Here is a 17,252-nt window from a genome sequence, read left to right as displayed (position 1 = left end):
TTTCAGCCGAACATTTTACATACTGATGGCGTCTAGGGAAGTGCCTGTGGCCGTTGATCTTGGGATAATGAAATCTGCTGTTGAGCCCTGCATGCTGCCGCTGAGAAGTGTGGGGATTATTTTCTGGAGATCTCGGTGAGCAGAGCTGTATCTGCTTCATCAAGTGTGTCAACCTGAGTGAGGAAGTTGCGTTTTCATATGAGAATAACTAGGCCTCTTTTCTTACAGGTAAAGAAAACGTGCCCAGACCCAGACGTTTCAGAAGCTCAGAATTCCAGGTACTGTAAAATGGAGGCCGGGACTCCACTAAGGAAAATGGCAATTGTGGAGAACTAACTAGTAAGATGTCATACTCCAGATACAACCGTGATTTGAAACGTTGAGGTTCTTTAAGAACTTTTTCTTCATGAAAACTGCATGTTAGCTACAGGACTGTTAGCCATAGTATGAATAAAGAGGATTCCAATTGAAGTCAGCTTTAAAGAATGATAATAGACATCTTCTAGAAATACTTGAAAGCTTCTTCCCTTTCCATTTACTCTATGAGCTCAGCTACATTTTGCTTTCTAATCTTTTCTTATAATGTATTCACATCTGAAATTGTTCCAGAAACTGAATAACTTTCAAATCTCTGTTTACCATAAAACTATAGAATTTCTATTTTTTTTTAATAAAACATTGCTAGATTTTGAGAATGCTGTCAAATTGGAAAAATCAAAATTGACTTGACTTTTGGGTTATTTGGAGCAAGTAGAAATGATCCCGTAAGGTGGTCAGACAACCACATACAGGAACTTCATGCCATTTCGTTTTTTGTACTTAGATTGAATGCCCCAGAGATATTTTCAGGACTACAGATTTTTATTTCAAAATCCAGGCTTGAATTTTAAGAAGTATTATAAATACCATTACAATAATAAACATAACCAGGATATAATACCAATGTTATAACTTAGCTTATTACACATTTGTAATTAATGGTGAGATGGGTCTTAGTTTTTTTTGTCCTCCCTCCTTGCTCCAGTGTATGATGTAAGAAGTGATTCTCTTGATGTAATACAGCAATACAACATGTAAGGGAAATGTTTATGGCCACCATATATTTTTTTTTGGAGAACAAGTATATATTTTGTGCCAGCATTGACAGTTTGAATAACTCTTTTCTCACTTTATGCAGTATGATTTTCCTATAGTTAATTCTGATACATCTTATATTAAAATGATTGTAAATGGTCTTTTCTTTTGGCTCATCAAGAGTATACAAATAAAAAAAATAATAATAAATAAATTAAATATAAAAAAAATAATAAATAAATAAATGTAAGAACAACAAAAAAAAAAGAGTATACAAATATGATACAAGACTTTTGACATTTGTTCTTTGACATTTTGATCTTTGTCCTTTATAATTGGATATCAAAATATAAACAAGTAGCTTATCAGAGCATTAGGAAATGGATGAACCATTAAAGGTTTTCCTACAAAGCAGAGTAATTCCAGGATGCATGGAGAGAAAGAAAGGTCTAAGCTCTAATCCTTGTGGGCATTTCCTTCCTAATCATTTTGCTGACCTTTCTGAGTGACCTACCTATGATTTGTTATTTAAGTAATTAGGTAATTTTTGCAAAGCTGATCTTGAAGATTAGTTTTTTTTTTTTAAGAGGCAATATCATCATCCTTATTGATATTTTATATCAAAAATTTTTCCCTTAAGTCCACTCAGGATTTTTGGACATGGTGTTATGCTTAAATAAATTTTAAACAAGCAAAAAGCCACCAAACTGGTTGTGTTCACAATTGATATCAGTAACTTAGAGGAAAAACAGAGAATTTTGAACTCAGTGTATTTAAACCAGAATTAGATCATTCTCTTTTATCTAGCAAATCCCAGCTTATATGACCTTAAAAGTATAATTTTGTTTCTAAGGTAAACTGTGGTTATTTTTAAGAGACTATTTAAAATATATTTTATTTTATAATATAGACTATATTTTTATATTAATATATAATGTATAATATATATATTAATTGAAAACTGCCTTTATTTCCTGGAAACCAAGAGATGGTTGGTCTGGTCTTGGCTGGTCTCCTCTTCTAACTTCTGGTGCAAGGGACAGTCTCCCCACTCTGAAAGTGTCAGTAACATAAAGGCATGACTATTCTTGGCTTCTCTGTTTACTCATAGCTAGTAGGTATTAGAGTGCTAAAACTTGCACTTACTTAAAGCAATGATGGAATATCATTTTGCACAAATCATTTTGCACAAAATATTTGCATTGTGCAAAATACCATTTTACACAAAAATGATACAATAACTTACTGAATAGTCAAAGCATCCAAGAATGCCAAAAATAGTATTTATTGTATGCGTATACTGAGGTTCAGTTTTATCACCTATTAAACACACACATAAACACAGACACCCCAAAATGCTTTTATTATGGACACCAGGTAGCATTGCTTTAGCAATATATGTACATGGGTACATTCTTTGGTGCTCATTGTAACCACAAACCTTCCTGTATTCTCTTTCCCTCCCTTTCCTTCCTTCCCTCCCTCCCTTCCCCTGTGTGTGAGAGAGCAAGAGAGAGAGGGAAAGAGAGAGAGCGCTGGGATAGAGAAAAAAGGAGAAAGAGATTGATCGATTCAGATTGAGATTTAAAGCCTGGGGCTAGATAATTCTATTCTAAACAAATCTAAAATAAAGAGTAGAGCTCCAAATGAAACACTGCATCAGCATAAAATGCATGAAAGCTAGAGACCCATGGCCTTATAAAGTGCTGCCTCACTTGGAACCTAAAGCTAATATAATTCATTTATTTGGCTAGCTTTATAGTGTGTTGGTTTTGGATTTGAAAAGATTAGAATAAATGTAGATGGAAAGTGTTTTTACAGTAGGGAAGTAATTAAATTGGGTGTGGAGACTTGGTAAGGAAAATTCTTAGGGTGACATATGTGTATCAGCAAATTCTTTGTCTTGCTTGGCTTTAATTCCTCTTTTGGAAAGAAATGTTTGGGCTGCAGATGTGACTCGTAGATTGGGAAAAAGAGACTTTAGCAACCTATGTCAGGAAGGTAAAAATGTCTTCTAAGAAATAATATTATATGTATACACTAGAAGTCAGATATTAGGGACTATATTTTCTCAGACTCCTAAAACTATATTGAACTTGATGTCATATGGCAAGGGATATAATGTGCTTCATAGCAAAATTGACTTTTTTTTTTTTTTTTTTTTTTTTTTTGCTTTCCTCCTGTTGTGATTCATGTGATAGGATTGTTGGCCTTTGTTCCTAAAACTAATATTGACTATAAAATGGGTAAGAGAGAAAACTAAAATCCATATTTTTTACACATTTTCTCTTATCCTAAAATTGTCTGTTACTAGATAGATGACCCCAAAACATGAACGGAAATATCAATTTTATGTTGATTTTTCCCCTGTATAGATGGTGAATTTATTTGTGTAGATTTGTGCCTCCTTTGAGTCTTCTCTGAAAATACATGCATCTTGTTTAACTATACTGTAATGAATAGATTATGGAAAAGTGAAGCTAATAGAAATTTCTATAAGTCTCACATATTTTTAACTTTACTACTTCTTAGTTCTTTCTGATAAGAGGTGAGGAAATAATTTTTATTTCATTCTGTAATTGCATTTGTAGCATATATCTTGTATGCAAATATGGCTGTATGTCAAAATAGTCCTCATGATAACCTGAATGATCTCTTTGGTGGGATTTGGTTTCCCTTCACTTTTTTCCTGTTTGGGTCACAAACTCATACAGCATTTTCACCAAGAAGACCTCAAGAACACAGAAAGGAAATAAAACTCAAATCCAGAAATTTTGTTTCCTACTTCTTCTGTTAATTCTGGAAATACACATTTTGGTGAAATTGGCTGTGTGAAGTGACTCCTAGGAAATAGATCTGTTCTTTTTCTCTCAGCCTGGCCACTGTACCAAGCACCAGCAGATTATAGTAGGGGAATCTAAGGAAGCGTGTTCAAATATGGGAAGTACTCACAGTACCTATGAGCTAAAATGATGGTTTTTTCCATGTGAAGATTAAACACAATGATTGGGTGGGTAATGGTGAGGGTGGACCTTTCTTCCCTGCTTCATAGGTTGAGAAATTTTGTTTGCTGAGAAATGGGGTTTCCTGAAACCAGCAAAGGCTTGGTTGTGTGCTGTGACTTGCCCTAGTCTATATTGACTTTACAGTTATCAAGAGAAATGACTCTCCAGCTTTTAAAGAAGCACCAGAATGAATCTCAGTGTAATATCTATTTCAGTGACCCTCAGGAATTTGATGTATTCCAGGTCTCCGTATAAAACCTTTGAAAATGCCACTGATTCATATTATGTAAATAATTATGATTTAACAGTGTTAATATTTAAGGCATTAAGCTATACATATTTATTTGCTAGTAAAATAATTATCGTAATGATTCCAGAAGTTTGAAATGTTTGTTGATACAGAATTTCCTATCAAAAATTTAAATGGTGTATTTTTTCATAGCAGTGAAAAGTGAGGGCCCCTTTGTGAAAACACACATTTGTATTTCACTGTGTCAAATCAGAAGCCCATCTGGCCCAATATTCTGTCTCTAAAAGCATGAAAATTCATTACTACCAGATTGCGTGTTCTTAAACTTGCAAATTTCAGAATGTAGTACCAATAAACAGATTCTGTCAGTAACATAGTCTAGCTGTCCCAGTCCATGTGTATGTAGTCATTTCTCTGACTTAGCTACGTACTAGCATATTATAGACTATAGTATTCTAGACTATAGTATTCTAGACCCAGAAAATTACTAATCACAATACAAAGTAATTATTCATTCCTTCTAGTTGTTTAAAACTGCCTCTTTCAGCCTGCCCTGAAAACGATAAATGATGGATAAATATTCTAAGAGTGTGATTTAATTCTCGTGTTTGAGGAATGGAAGAGAAAGAACTCAATCTGGGAACTCAGTCTAGATTATAAAATGGTTTAGTTCACCTGAGTCCTACCAGTTTCATCCTTTTCTTTCCAGTTGTGCAAGCATTTTATCTCATTTCAAAGTCTGGCCTCATGAGGATGCCTCTCTGTTCTCTTCATCATTTTGGCTAGCATTTTCTGGAAGTTTCTGAATCCACTTTGCCCTCTCTGATGTGTGTTGACAGATATGCAGGTGTGGAAAGAGCTGGGATTCTGAACAAGAATGAAGAATGTGTTCCGTGTTGCTGTTCATTGTATCCGCAGTATCTGGGATATCTTGACCCTTTGGGGCATGGTAGCATATTGAGCTGGTTTCCTCAGATGTTTGTCTGAGGTATCTGCTAATCCCTGATATCAATTAGTGTTACTTGAAGATTTAAAGATCAATCTTAAAACTTAGATTGTTGTTTTCTAAGTGTCTTGTCATACAGGTTTGTGATCAGCCCTTCCCTATAGTTCACTGGGGCTTCCTGGTGACATATCTTTATTGGCCAACACAACTCAGTGTTATCTCTATATTTGTCAATTTTGGGAAGTATTTCCTCTCCAAATTTAATTATCTTCCAAGATTAAATGAGAGTAAAATAATACATGTGAAAGGCCCTTACACACACTGGTCCTCACAGAATAGTTTCTTATGTGTTCAAAATTGAACAAGACATCTTAAACCCAATAGTGGAGAAGGATGGGCTGTAGCTAAAGGGAAGAAGAGCCTCATCATTGGTACTTTTTATTTTTTAAATTTTATTTATTTATTTGACAGAGATCACAAGTAGGCAGAGTAGCAGGCAGAAAGAGAGGGGGAAGCAGGCTCCCCGCTGAGGAGAGAGCCTGATGCGGGGCTCGATTCCAGGACCCTGAGATCATGACCTGAGCCGAAGGCAGAGGCTTTAACTCACTGAGCCACCCAGGCACCCCCATCATCGGTACTTAATTCACATAACACATACGTGTTTTTAGCTTTTGCTTTATGACTTCAGATCCCTAGGTTTGGCTCTTGATCTTTTTGCTTGCTTCCCACTTCATGTTTTTCACATATAATTTCAGTTCATAACTTAAAAAAAAAAAAAGATTTATTTATTTACTTATTAGAGAGAGCATGCTCTCAGGGGGAGAGGGAGAGGGAGCGCAGCCTCCCTGCTCAGTAGGAGGTCCTATGTGGGGTTTGATCTCCGTACCCTGAGATCATGACCTGAGTCCAAGTCAAGAATGAGATGTTTGAGTGATGAGGCCACTTCGCTGCCCCTCTGTCCACCAGTCTTGCCGTGGCCCACAATGCCTAGCATTCTCTAGGCACTGCTCTTCCTCTAGCTTCGGTTTCAGTCAGGCCTCCCCTGGTGAAAGGGTCTGCACTCACAGAGGCCATTGTCCTTCAGAGGCTGGACTGCTCCTTCTCCATTTGTGCTGTGTTCCCCGACCCTGATTTGCTCACCCACTTTGCTCACCAACTTCATTTCAGTACATCCCTCCTTGGATCTCTGCTCTTCCCTGGTGAGCCCAGTGGTCCAGCCCCACTGTCCTCTGGCTGCCTGGCCCCCCATGTTGCTCCTTGAGAAGCACCTCATTTGCTTAACATTGGCTTCATTCACTACACTGTAAGCTCCACGAGGTGAGGGTGGCATCTGCTTCTTTCTGGTTCCTATTGTATCACGAGTAGAGAGCACAGTGCCTAGCATGTACCAGGTCCCTCAGTACATACCAGTTTAGTGAACGGTAACTTCCAGATACACAAATCTAGCTTGTAATCTCTCCTGGGACAGCTCATGTAACCACAAATCCCTAATACAATTTTATTAGGGATTTCACCCTGCCATCTCAAACTCCTCTTGTAAAAAAATATGATGACTACACTCTCTCCCCCAGGATCTTTTCTTTCCAGTGATAATTCTCTCAGTTGTGTCCTATGTCAGGTCTCGAGAGTAATCTCTGACCTCTTTCTCTCTTTCCTTTCCCAAGTCCTGTTGGTCATCAAGTCGTATTTAATTGTCCTCAGCTACGTTTGGAATCTCTTTATCCTGCCCTTCCCACTGCCTCTGTGAAAGCTGAAGCTGTCCTCACCTTACCTCTGAATTAATACAACGAATTTTCGAGTGGCTCCCTTGGCTCCCTACAGATCTTGCCTTTCTGTTCTGCCAGGCTGTCAGATGAGCCTTTGTTAATGACACTTTCCATATGGGGCTACCCTGTTCATTGATCAGAAAAAGTATCCGGCAGTCATTTAGAATATACACAGAAGAATGAATAAATAATCTTAAAAATAGAATTGTGTGCATGAGGTAAAAAATAAGGACACACATGCTTTTACCTACTTGCTGTCTGGAAGAGGCCAGGGACTCTTTGGGCTACGAGTTATCTACTGCCCTATTGTCCTTATGCCAATCCGTTAGCTATTCATTTAGTCGTCCGATTTCGTATTCTTCCTCCAGTTGGAAACCAGCGTAAGAATAGGTGACTCTACTACACATCTCGGAAAGTACGTTCAAGGTGAAGATATACCAGTGACATATGTACTCTGATTTTCATTTTTTTTTCCTTCTTCCCTCATTCCCTATATAGACCATAGAGTCAAATAAGATTTGGATGTTGTGTGGCTTCCTGAAAGCATCCGTTTTAGGGCAATACTTGCTTGGTAGTTCTACAGAGGAGCTCATTTCACTAGACAGTTGAAAGACAGTGCCACTGGAGTGCAGCTTGGACCCTGAGCACTGTGAGGCTGGAGCATTGGGGACGGCTTGCAGGGAAGACTTAGGGCTGTGGCTGAATGTCAGAGAATAGATAAGATTTGAAGAAATGGGGAAAAGAGAACCCCAGTGGGTGCAAGAAACCGAAACTGATGGGGATCTTTTTTTTTTTTTTAAAAGATTTTATTTATTTATTTTACAGAGAAAGGTAGCACTAGGCAGAGGAAAAGGGAGAAGCAGGCTCCTCGCAGATGAGGGGCTCAGATCCCAGATCTCTGGGATCATGACCTGAGCCCAAGGCAGTCACTTAACCATCTGAGCACCCAGGTGCCCCTGATGGGATTTTTTTTAATAGTCACCTCATGTGGTTCTACTTGATTCATATGGGAAGATGGTCAGTGAGATTGGAAAATAGGTAAATTAACTCAAAATGTTGCCGGCTTGGATTTCTAATGTTTTGTTTTTTGTTGTTTGTTTGTTTTTATTAGCATTCACTGGTTGAAGCTGCCACTATGAAGCAGTTTAGGCAGAAAAGAGGAGTTTTGCTTATTTATTTGTCACTTTATTGTTTCAGTATTAAACTAGAATGTGGTGTCTTAGGGAACCTGAGAGGAAAGGATTTGAAAGATTTTGTAAGATGTGCGAACAGGGCTCACCTTCCTGCTCGCTTCTTGTTCACACGGGTCCTGGCTGCTTGGCCACTTTCATGTCTTACCTCCTGATGAAGACCGACTGATTGGGCTTATATTCTCCCAAGGTCTCACAGTACGAGGAAAATGCCCACGTGTTACTGCCTCTGATTTTATAATTTATACTTCTGTAGGTGAAACCTCTAGCCGAGAATCTCTCTCTTTTTCCTTATCTCAGCTCCAAATTTCTGGGGCAGGGGATGGCATTAGTGGGACGGGTTCACAAAGCAGAAACTTGGCTTTCAGGAGCCACCCCTGGGAGCACAGGAAGCAGGGGTGAAAAGAACTTCCAAGAAAAGACTGCTGAACAGATAACCCAACAAGTACCCTCTACTTTCTAGCTTTGTCCAAGACTGTTTTCTCCATCGACCCTTCCCCAAGTCCTTCATTTTACATAATCCAGATTTATTGCTTTCTAGCCTTCCCTCATCACATATGACTCAGTGGTTATCACTTTTGCTTGCACAGAGACCTGGAGCTTGATTTCATAGGTCTGACATCTACAAGCTTCAGTCAACAAAGAGGAGATGGTGTGAGAGAGCTTTACGCCAAGTGGAGGCCATACTTCAAAGAAAGAGGCATTCTTTCTTTTCACCCCTTGCTGAAAACCTTTCTTGCAGTTTGCCCCTGCTGTCCCAGTTCCCAGGATGACCAGCTGCTCTTCAGTGGGCCCAGTCCTTGTCCTCTGCTGTCAGACGCCATGGCAAATGTAAATTACTTTCTCCACTTCCTCCAGTTGTTATGTGACTGTCTGATGAATGCACTTCATGTACTGGTTGAAATTACTTGTCTTTCTGAAGATAATCTTGTCAAATTGAGTATATAGGTTTGGACTTAGGTAAACAAAACAAAACAAAACAAAAGCTGTCAAATGCATTCAAAGAAATAAAACCAGTGACCAATAACCTAGAGTCCAAATTTGAAGTTTTGGCAGCCCACCTTTCCAGGTATTGGGAGGTTACCGGTGGATTGCTGAGTGGGTGATAACCTGATTAAACCGTAGTCCTGATGATGAAGCAACTTGACCTAGGGGCCTGGAGGCAGGGAAGCTAGCTCTGAGACTTACTTAAAAGGCCTGAGAGACAGTGAGCAAACTGGGGTTATTTTGAGGTGACATTTGATGCTATGTTTTTTTTTCATAGTTCAAACATGTTTTCTAAATTTTCTACATCGTGTATTATTTATTTGTCTTAAGAACCAATAAACATATTATAAAGCATGAAATAATAGATTCAGCTTGAAATAGGATGGTGGCAGTGGGAGGGATCTGGCGGCTTCTTCCTGACCGCCTGCATTATTCTCTAAAGACGAGAAAATATTTGATTTCCCCACATGTTATTAGTGATGAGTTCCAGAGAATGGCTGTGGTCCTGGTTCAGCCTCTCTTGCAGTAAACTGAGTTCTTCTGAAATCTTTATGGTTCGTAATACAAAACAGTCTTCCTGGAGACTGTTAGCTGCTTTGAATTAATTTGGTCAGAGTCACACATCACATAAAGTCGCCTTTGTTTAGTGACTTTTATCCAGAGGACCCCAGGAGCTGAGAGGAGATTCTACTTTGCATCAGAATGATAATCTAAATTACTACGGTTGGGGGTAGTGAAGGTCTCTGAGTGTTTAGCATGGTGGCTGAGGTTCTGCTTAGGAGTTACTGGGCTACATAAATCCGTATGGTTATTCTGGACTTGGGGTATCTTTAGCACAAAGTTCTAGACTTGACTGAGCAGAAAACAGAAACTTTGGAGGGCCGTCAGTGTGTTGGGCCAACCTAAGGTGGAAAGAAACAAGATCTTACAGTTTTCTTCTCAGTAGTTCATTTAGAGGAACACTAATTCTTGCCCTTAAAGTGACTGTTTACGAGCGTCTTCTGTGTATCAGGCACTGGAATGGGTGCTTGGGATATTTCAGTGAACGAAACAGGAGTGTGTGTGATGACGGCTTATTTCAGAAGATGATCAATGCCCGGAAACAGAGCGAAGTATGAAGAATATTGGGAAGGAGTGGGTTCTGGTTTTAAATTGGGCGATATTTAAGCAAAAACTTGAAGGAGCTGGTAGTACAGCCAGAGTAGGGCTGGGAGAAGTTCACTCCCTTGGGCTTGAGCCACTGGCCACTGCGCAGACCTTCAGTGGGAGCCCTGCCCACCTGGCGTATTGCAGCACCAGTGAGGAGGGTCTGGTGGCTCAGAGGGAGTGAGCCCAGAGTTTCAAATTTGAAGTAGTGACATTCTAGAAAAAGCTGCTGGTTCTGTTAATCACTGTATTTCGAAAACATTGATTTACAGTTTTGATAAATCCATTGCAAATAATTTTTCCCCGACCTATGGGTAATAATCTCTGACAGGCAGCTCATCCATCACTGCCCGCAGCCCCCAGACTGACTTGATTCCTTGCCAGAAACACCTCTTTCTGCCACAGGGTGAAGATCCTCCAAGACAAGGGTTCTGGCTGATCAGAAGGCTGTAAGCTTCTTCACCAGCAAACCTCAAAATCCTGAAGACATTTTTTTTTAAAGTAATACTCTTAAAATTTTAGTTATATATACAGAGGAGGCATTAGATTCCAGAATTTTGATTCATAAAGACACAAAGATTCTGCTCATTATCTTACAGTTAATCATCTCATCTCTGTTGTCTTAGCAACCCATACAGTGTTCTCATTTGCTTTTCAATAAGCCAATAGTTGAATGGGCTCTTTGTTCATTTGTTTTCTAAATTTCTATCACCTGATACTCAATGTCTTCCTGGCCTGTTACTCTATCAAAGAAATGCCTTTTTATTTAAATTCATGTAACTAAAATTAAACTTTACTTTTTCTAAAAATCTAAATTTCTCCTGAGAAAATATCCAACCTGAGAATAATTGGACAAAATATATATGAGATTATATTGTAAAAATGTTTTCATTTTAATTGTAATTAATTTCCTAGGCTCAGTGAACTTGGCAAACTGAGTTATGCAACAGACTTCACTTACACAAGCATATTTGTGAATTACAGAGCAAGAAAAACGCCTTATGACAAATATAGGTGTCATAGATTTGATTTCCCCAAACTCACAGGCTTACGTTTCTCAGATGCATATTTTCTCTTAAAATAGTCTAAAGTTTCCAAGTTCATGGCTTATTAAGGTAGATGCGGCATTGCTTACATGGCAGGGTAGGCAAATGTGGTGGATTGCCTGCGTTGGACTCCCAGGTGTTTGAGCTTAAGCAAACTGCTTAACTTCTCTGTGTCTCAGAGTTTCCCGTCTGTAAAGTGGAGATAATGTCATATTGTCCTAATAGGTACATTATCTCTAAAATACTGACAAATGACAGTTGAACTATCGGAAGGAGACAAAAATAATGAAATAAAAATACAAGAATGTAAAATGCTGAGTCATGTAGGCTGTTTTGTGATTAATACTAGAAACCCTGCATTCTTTAGCAATTCCCCAGGGCATTTGCATGTCTTAGTACTGTATAATCATTCTCATCAGGTCTGATCACCTTGGCTCTCTAAGGAAAAGTTACGTTTAGCATCTTAACACATTGGGGAATTATTTCTCTACAGAAAGTTCCATATTGACTGTGCCATTGCTAAAATTATGCATATAGCAGCCACCCAAATGATTTGACTAAACCCTAATGACCCTTTCTTGAAGGTCCTAGATAGCTGAAGTTTTGTAGAAATATTTCTCTTTCACATTAATAGGAGCAACTCAATATCAGGATCATTTAGGATTTTTTTTTTTCCCCCCAAACCACTTGATTCCTAGCATATTGTACCTGGCACATAGTAGGAAAGCAACAAATATTTGGTATATACATGAATGAATGAATGAATAAGTAGCTAAGTTATTACATTTTCTTATGTGAAAGATTCTTTATGTCTGGTCCTGAGTTATTCTCAGTACCATATGCGACATGATAACGAATACACCTCAAATGCCATTTGTAAACATAAGGTAGAAACTCAGAGAGACCTCTTAGCTTTCTGTAGCAGGTAGGGGGCTTCTCCATCCTAGGTTGGCCCAAGTATGGTCCCATTTTACATCACTGTTCCAGTGTCCCCTCTGGAGCTGGTTAGAGATGCTCTACTTTCAAGAAAATCTTAGTTTGCATGGTAAGTTTTTTAGTCACTCTAACTAAATGCTCATGCCATTATCAGACTTTCTAAAGTAGAAGTGTAACAATGCCTCTCTCCTGTCCCATCCTTTCCTCCTTCTCTGCTTTCCCTTTCTTTCTATCTTCCTCTCTTTCCTTCCTTAGGATGGTTTTTATTAGGGGCATTGCACTTTTGTTTCTAAAGCAACACCATATATGAAGATGCTTCTTGAAACAAAAGGTCACTGGGAAATAATTGTTCTGTTTTTATAGGCTTGACTTAAATAGCTAGCTCCTCTGTTGCATTCTGTCATGGGATAAGTTGGTAGAGAGGCCATGCCTCTGCAAAGTAATACTAATTTTTCAAGAATGTACACAGTCTTATTACATGAAGTGATGTGACCCTTATTTATTTATCTCCCCTACATGGCCTCTTGTCTCGTATTGTATTATTCTTCTGATGGGAGATCCAGAATGCCAGCTAATGGGGATGTTAGGGGTCATGCAAGTGCCTCGTAAAGAGATGATGAGTGTGGTTTGTCTATGCTGCCCTCCATGAGCAGCTGTTATCCTGAAGGCTCCTGGCGGTGGAAGGGAGCATGGTGTCCTGCACAGCAGGAGTCTAAATAGGCCACTGTAGCTCACACAACACTGACTCGATGTATTCTTAAACATAATGTTCCATATGTGCTCTTGGGGTATAACTCTCCTAGGTTTCCTTGTCAAGAGATGCACTGATGGTGACCATGATGGGGAAGAAGCATGAAGTGCACTGGTACCATGTGACTGGAAGTGTGGGGGACCCACCAGCGTTTCTCCAAAGAGGATTTGGAAGAGACAATCCTTTGTTAAGCAGGACTGCCCCCTGCCCCGCACTACTCAACTGTCCTAACCTGGCTTCTTCCACATCTAAGTAGCAGCCCCAGTTGAAGTGAGAATCCCAACACTTCCTGACATGGTTTCAGACATTCTCCAGGTACCCTGTGGATGCCTGATTATGGTCAGAGGAGGCTACGGTGTAACCTAAAAGATCGTAAGTCTGGTGGACTAAGAAAAGTTTTAAGAAATACAAGGCTTAGAAATTGGTGCCAGTGAAGCTGCCTCCCAGGGCCCAGAATGAGTCACTCGACTTTGCTGGAAAAAGAGCTCTCATCTATAGCTTCTGACATTTAACCCCAGCATGGCTCTCACAGACACTTGACATTGGGACAAGGACATCCATGTGAGAGTATAGACAGCAAAGAATAACCTGTCAATACCTTAGAAAAACAACTCAAGGTCAGTATCCCAATAACATCATTTGAGTTGTTGATGCTGCTTAGACAGAGTCAATAATCGCTACAGCCAGATTTCAGGGAACATTCCTGACAATGGAGCATGAGCAGCGTGAGGTTTCAGAATTATTTCCAAAATTCTTATATGTTCAGTGTCTTTTTACTCTTTCCATTCCATTTCCAGTCTACCCATTGCATTCCATTGACCAAATTCTTGATATTTGAGCATATGAATTTTTATGAAATTGAATTTTCCTTCATGGAAAAGTTTTTTTTTTCCTTCATGCAATAAAAATAAGTGATCATTGAGGAATCTTAGAAGCAGTTGGCTTTAAAATATTGATATCCTCTTCTTAATTTATCACTGACCATTACTTTGTACAGGAGTTGGAAAGCCTTTAGAATTTATTTATTTTGCTGATGTAGATGGTGTGCTCCCAGATCTGTCACCCTGCATACTTTCGTGTGTCCTTTCCCCTATGGTCATGCATTGAGGTCCATTTAATTAAAGTGACTAGGTGGCTGATAAATAAAATACGAAAAAAAGAGAGTCCAGTGTAAAATGTAGGCCTTGTCTTCAGGTTAAGAATCAGAAGAATTGCAAAGGAATGCCTGTTTCCCATCTCTGTAATGCCAGGAGTGACCAAACTGGTTTTACAAAGCATGTGAATTGATTCTTGTGTATGGTAAGGGTGAAGAGGTTGCTGAGACTAGTTTATTTGGGGGTATTTTGAATGTTTTTTTTTTTTTTTAACCTCTCTAAATAGTCTTATTCCTTTTCTTAAGGGAACAGAAATTTTATACAGTAGACCTTCATTAAATTCAATTTTCATATCCACATTGAAGCTGGATCAGTTGTTTGAACTCTCTCTGAGCAACTATTAGGACATGTTTCCATTTCTTCGTATTTCGGGAGTCTGATTTATTCAGCTGCTACTTTTTTTCTTCATGTTACTTTTACCCAGTTGGCCTTTCTTTTGATATTGTCAATAGTAAGAGTTAGAACTTCTCCGACTGACATGTGTTTCTTATTTCAAAGTTCTGTCTTAATATTGCTCCTTTTGCATGTATGCTGTAGAAGGTTTGTTCAGGAACTTTGGGAAGATTTTAAATCAGTGAAGTCCAGAATTTCAGTGTAAGTGAGGTCTTTTTTTGGGGAGAGGGGTAGGTAAATTTTCCACACTATAGAATGAGAAAAATCCATTTCCTGAAGAAAGTTCTGATATGGCTTCTTAGAGAAAAAAGGAGAAAAAAACAAAACAAAACAAAAACACCACAGTTTGCAGTTTAAAAAAAGATTTTGTAAAATCTTGTCCCCTATAGCAATTGGTGAATAGCAGGCAATGACAAGAAGCCTGCACGTGGTTATTTTAGCGGATGAGACTGGTATATGATGAAGCAGCATTGGATTTGTTTAAAGATGAATCACAAAGCACATGGGTGATAGTTAATTAAGTAAGTATAAGGTATAAAACAGCTAACTACACGGTTATTTATCTTTTGGCCAAAAGTGTGCCTTCCAAGGTCTATAGTCATTTGCTGTTCTGTTGAGAGAGTGGCAGACCTGGAAAGCCCATGGCTTCACCAGGTCATGCTAAATCCAGGTCAGTATCCCAGGGAATCCATTTGCTTTGCTAGTGGATTTTCTGGGCATAATTTATACATGCTCAGTTCTTTACAGTGTCAGACCAAGTATATTTATGTCATGATTTATTCTTTATGATTATAATTTGGAACACATATAAATTATCTCTAATGAAGCAGTGGGGACAGAAGGAAATTATTTGTTCAGCTAGTACTTTAGTATGTTTTTCTACCTCTTTCAAGTAGACGATATCTATGAGAAACTGATACTCAGTATTATTCATTATCTGGTTAGTTCACCAGATCAAGATGTTGATGTGTGGTGTGCAAAGGTGAAGAAAGTTAGGGAGTTAAAAACAGGTTGATAGAAGCTATAGAGAAAAAAAAAAAAAAAGTCAAATGAGGCCACTTATGTTTTAAATCAAGAATATGTTTTCAGTGAAAGTATTTTCTAATGGTTCACAAAAGAATGTTGTCAACTTTTACTACATCTGCTGAAAATCAAAATATAAGTAGTTATATAGCCTAGAATTTTGGCAGGAGTCTATGCTGTGACAAGTAACAAAGTTCCCATTAAATGACAATACTTTTGTATTTTTCTGACTTGAAAAATAGTTTCCTGACTTTAAAAAATGTTGACGGTGTTTTTTCTCCTTCACATTACATGGATCGATTGGCAACCTGCCCTTGTGATTTCCAGAGTAGGTTTCTTAAAATAATTTTGATGGGAAGATAATTGTTTAACATCAGTATATAAAGTTCTGCTGTAGTTCGAACAAATTATGTCAGAGAAAATAAAAAGAGGAGGCATTTGTATGATTACTGGGAAACATAGAAGGAAAAATTAGGTGATTGGATCTGAAAAAACAGGGACTAGTATTTCCAAATTTCATCATATTCATCAGGATTCCTCACCTCATTCTCTGACATTATTTGATTTTTATGTTTCTGAGTTTATTATCAAATATCAATGTACTTACCCTACTTATTTCTAAGTTTTCTTGTGCTTGTATATTCTCTATTTACAAGTTTCCTGTAACAGTGAAACATGTCTAATCCATATTATGTATAAAACATCATTACTGAAATATAAACCGATCCAGACACTGGCTGGACACCTGCGCACAAGCCCACTTGCATAAATGGTCTCTGCTAATATAAGGATTTGAATTTAGCAAAATCCCTGAAAATAGTTTGTGCCCCAGACGTCATGTTGAAAGCTGGATCACAGTTGAGTCACGGATAGTAGTACAGTGTACAAAGTACTGTTTGTTACCTTACCTTTCAACAGTGTTATTTTAAAAATGCTTTGGAGATGTTCTAAATTGTGATTTGGGTTCAAACCCACTTCTGTTTGCCTCTGCCCCTTTTATGTTAAATTGTAGACTTTTTCTTATTTAGCAGGCATGCATTCTAATCCCTTCTAATCTTGTGTAAGAACCAAAATAAAAAACTTGCAGTGGTTCATGTGGTCAGGTTTGGTTTTGGAATTCAACTGAGGGATACGGCACAAGATCTCCTGCTTTGTTCTAATTCTAACACTCTCTTCTTAGGCAATAATATCAAATAGTCAACAGACTCTAGACACAAAAAGACTTGAGTTCAAATAACATTCCCTTACTTATCAACCTCTAGGTTTCATATCCTCTCTTACCCTAGAGAACTGGTGCCTTCCTCTTGTGTTGTCATGAAGAATAAATTAGATGATATTATGTTCAGTGTTTGACACCATAGAAAACATTCCGTGGGAGGTGGCTGTTATCTTCCCAGTGTCCACAACTGACCCTGGGGATTTATGACCTGACCAGATTGAAATGTGGCAGAATCCAGGGCTCAGTCTTCCTAGGAATAAGCAGCTTGGTTGGAGAGTCTGTTCCAGCATCTCTCATAAAAGAAACCTGATATTTTAGCAGACACAGGCAGCCGCAGTGCCACGGTATGTGTGGGGGGTGGGAACA

At 38.4% G+C, this 17,252-nt stretch overlaps 1 protein-coding gene across 8 annotated transcripts in view; it reads left to right on the top strand.

Annotated features, from left to right (window-relative positions):
* The window catches only part of EYA4 (EYA transcriptional coactivator and phosphatase 4), a 273,415-nt gene that overhangs the window by 141,581 nt on the left and 114,582 nt on the right, over positions 1–17,252 (top strand). For all 8 annotated transcript variants that reach the window (XM_032339478.1, XM_032339479.1, XM_032339477.1 and 5 more), the window contains exon 3: positions 229–278. In XM_032339478.1, the coding sequence (XP_032195369.1) occupies positions 229–278 (50 nt within the window). The remainder of the gene's footprint in view (positions 1–228; positions 279–17,252) is intronic.

The sequence above is a fragment of the Mustela erminea genome, chromosome 4, assembly GCF_009829155.1.
Source record: "Mustela erminea isolate mMusErm1 chromosome 4, mMusErm1.Pri, whole genome shotgun sequence".
In the NCBI taxonomy this organism is placed as follows: Eukaryota; Metazoa; Chordata; class Mammalia; order Carnivora; family Mustelidae; genus Mustela; species Mustela erminea.
Note: the sequence above shows the minus strand (reverse complement) of the source record. Positions and strands in the feature narration are given on the sequence as shown.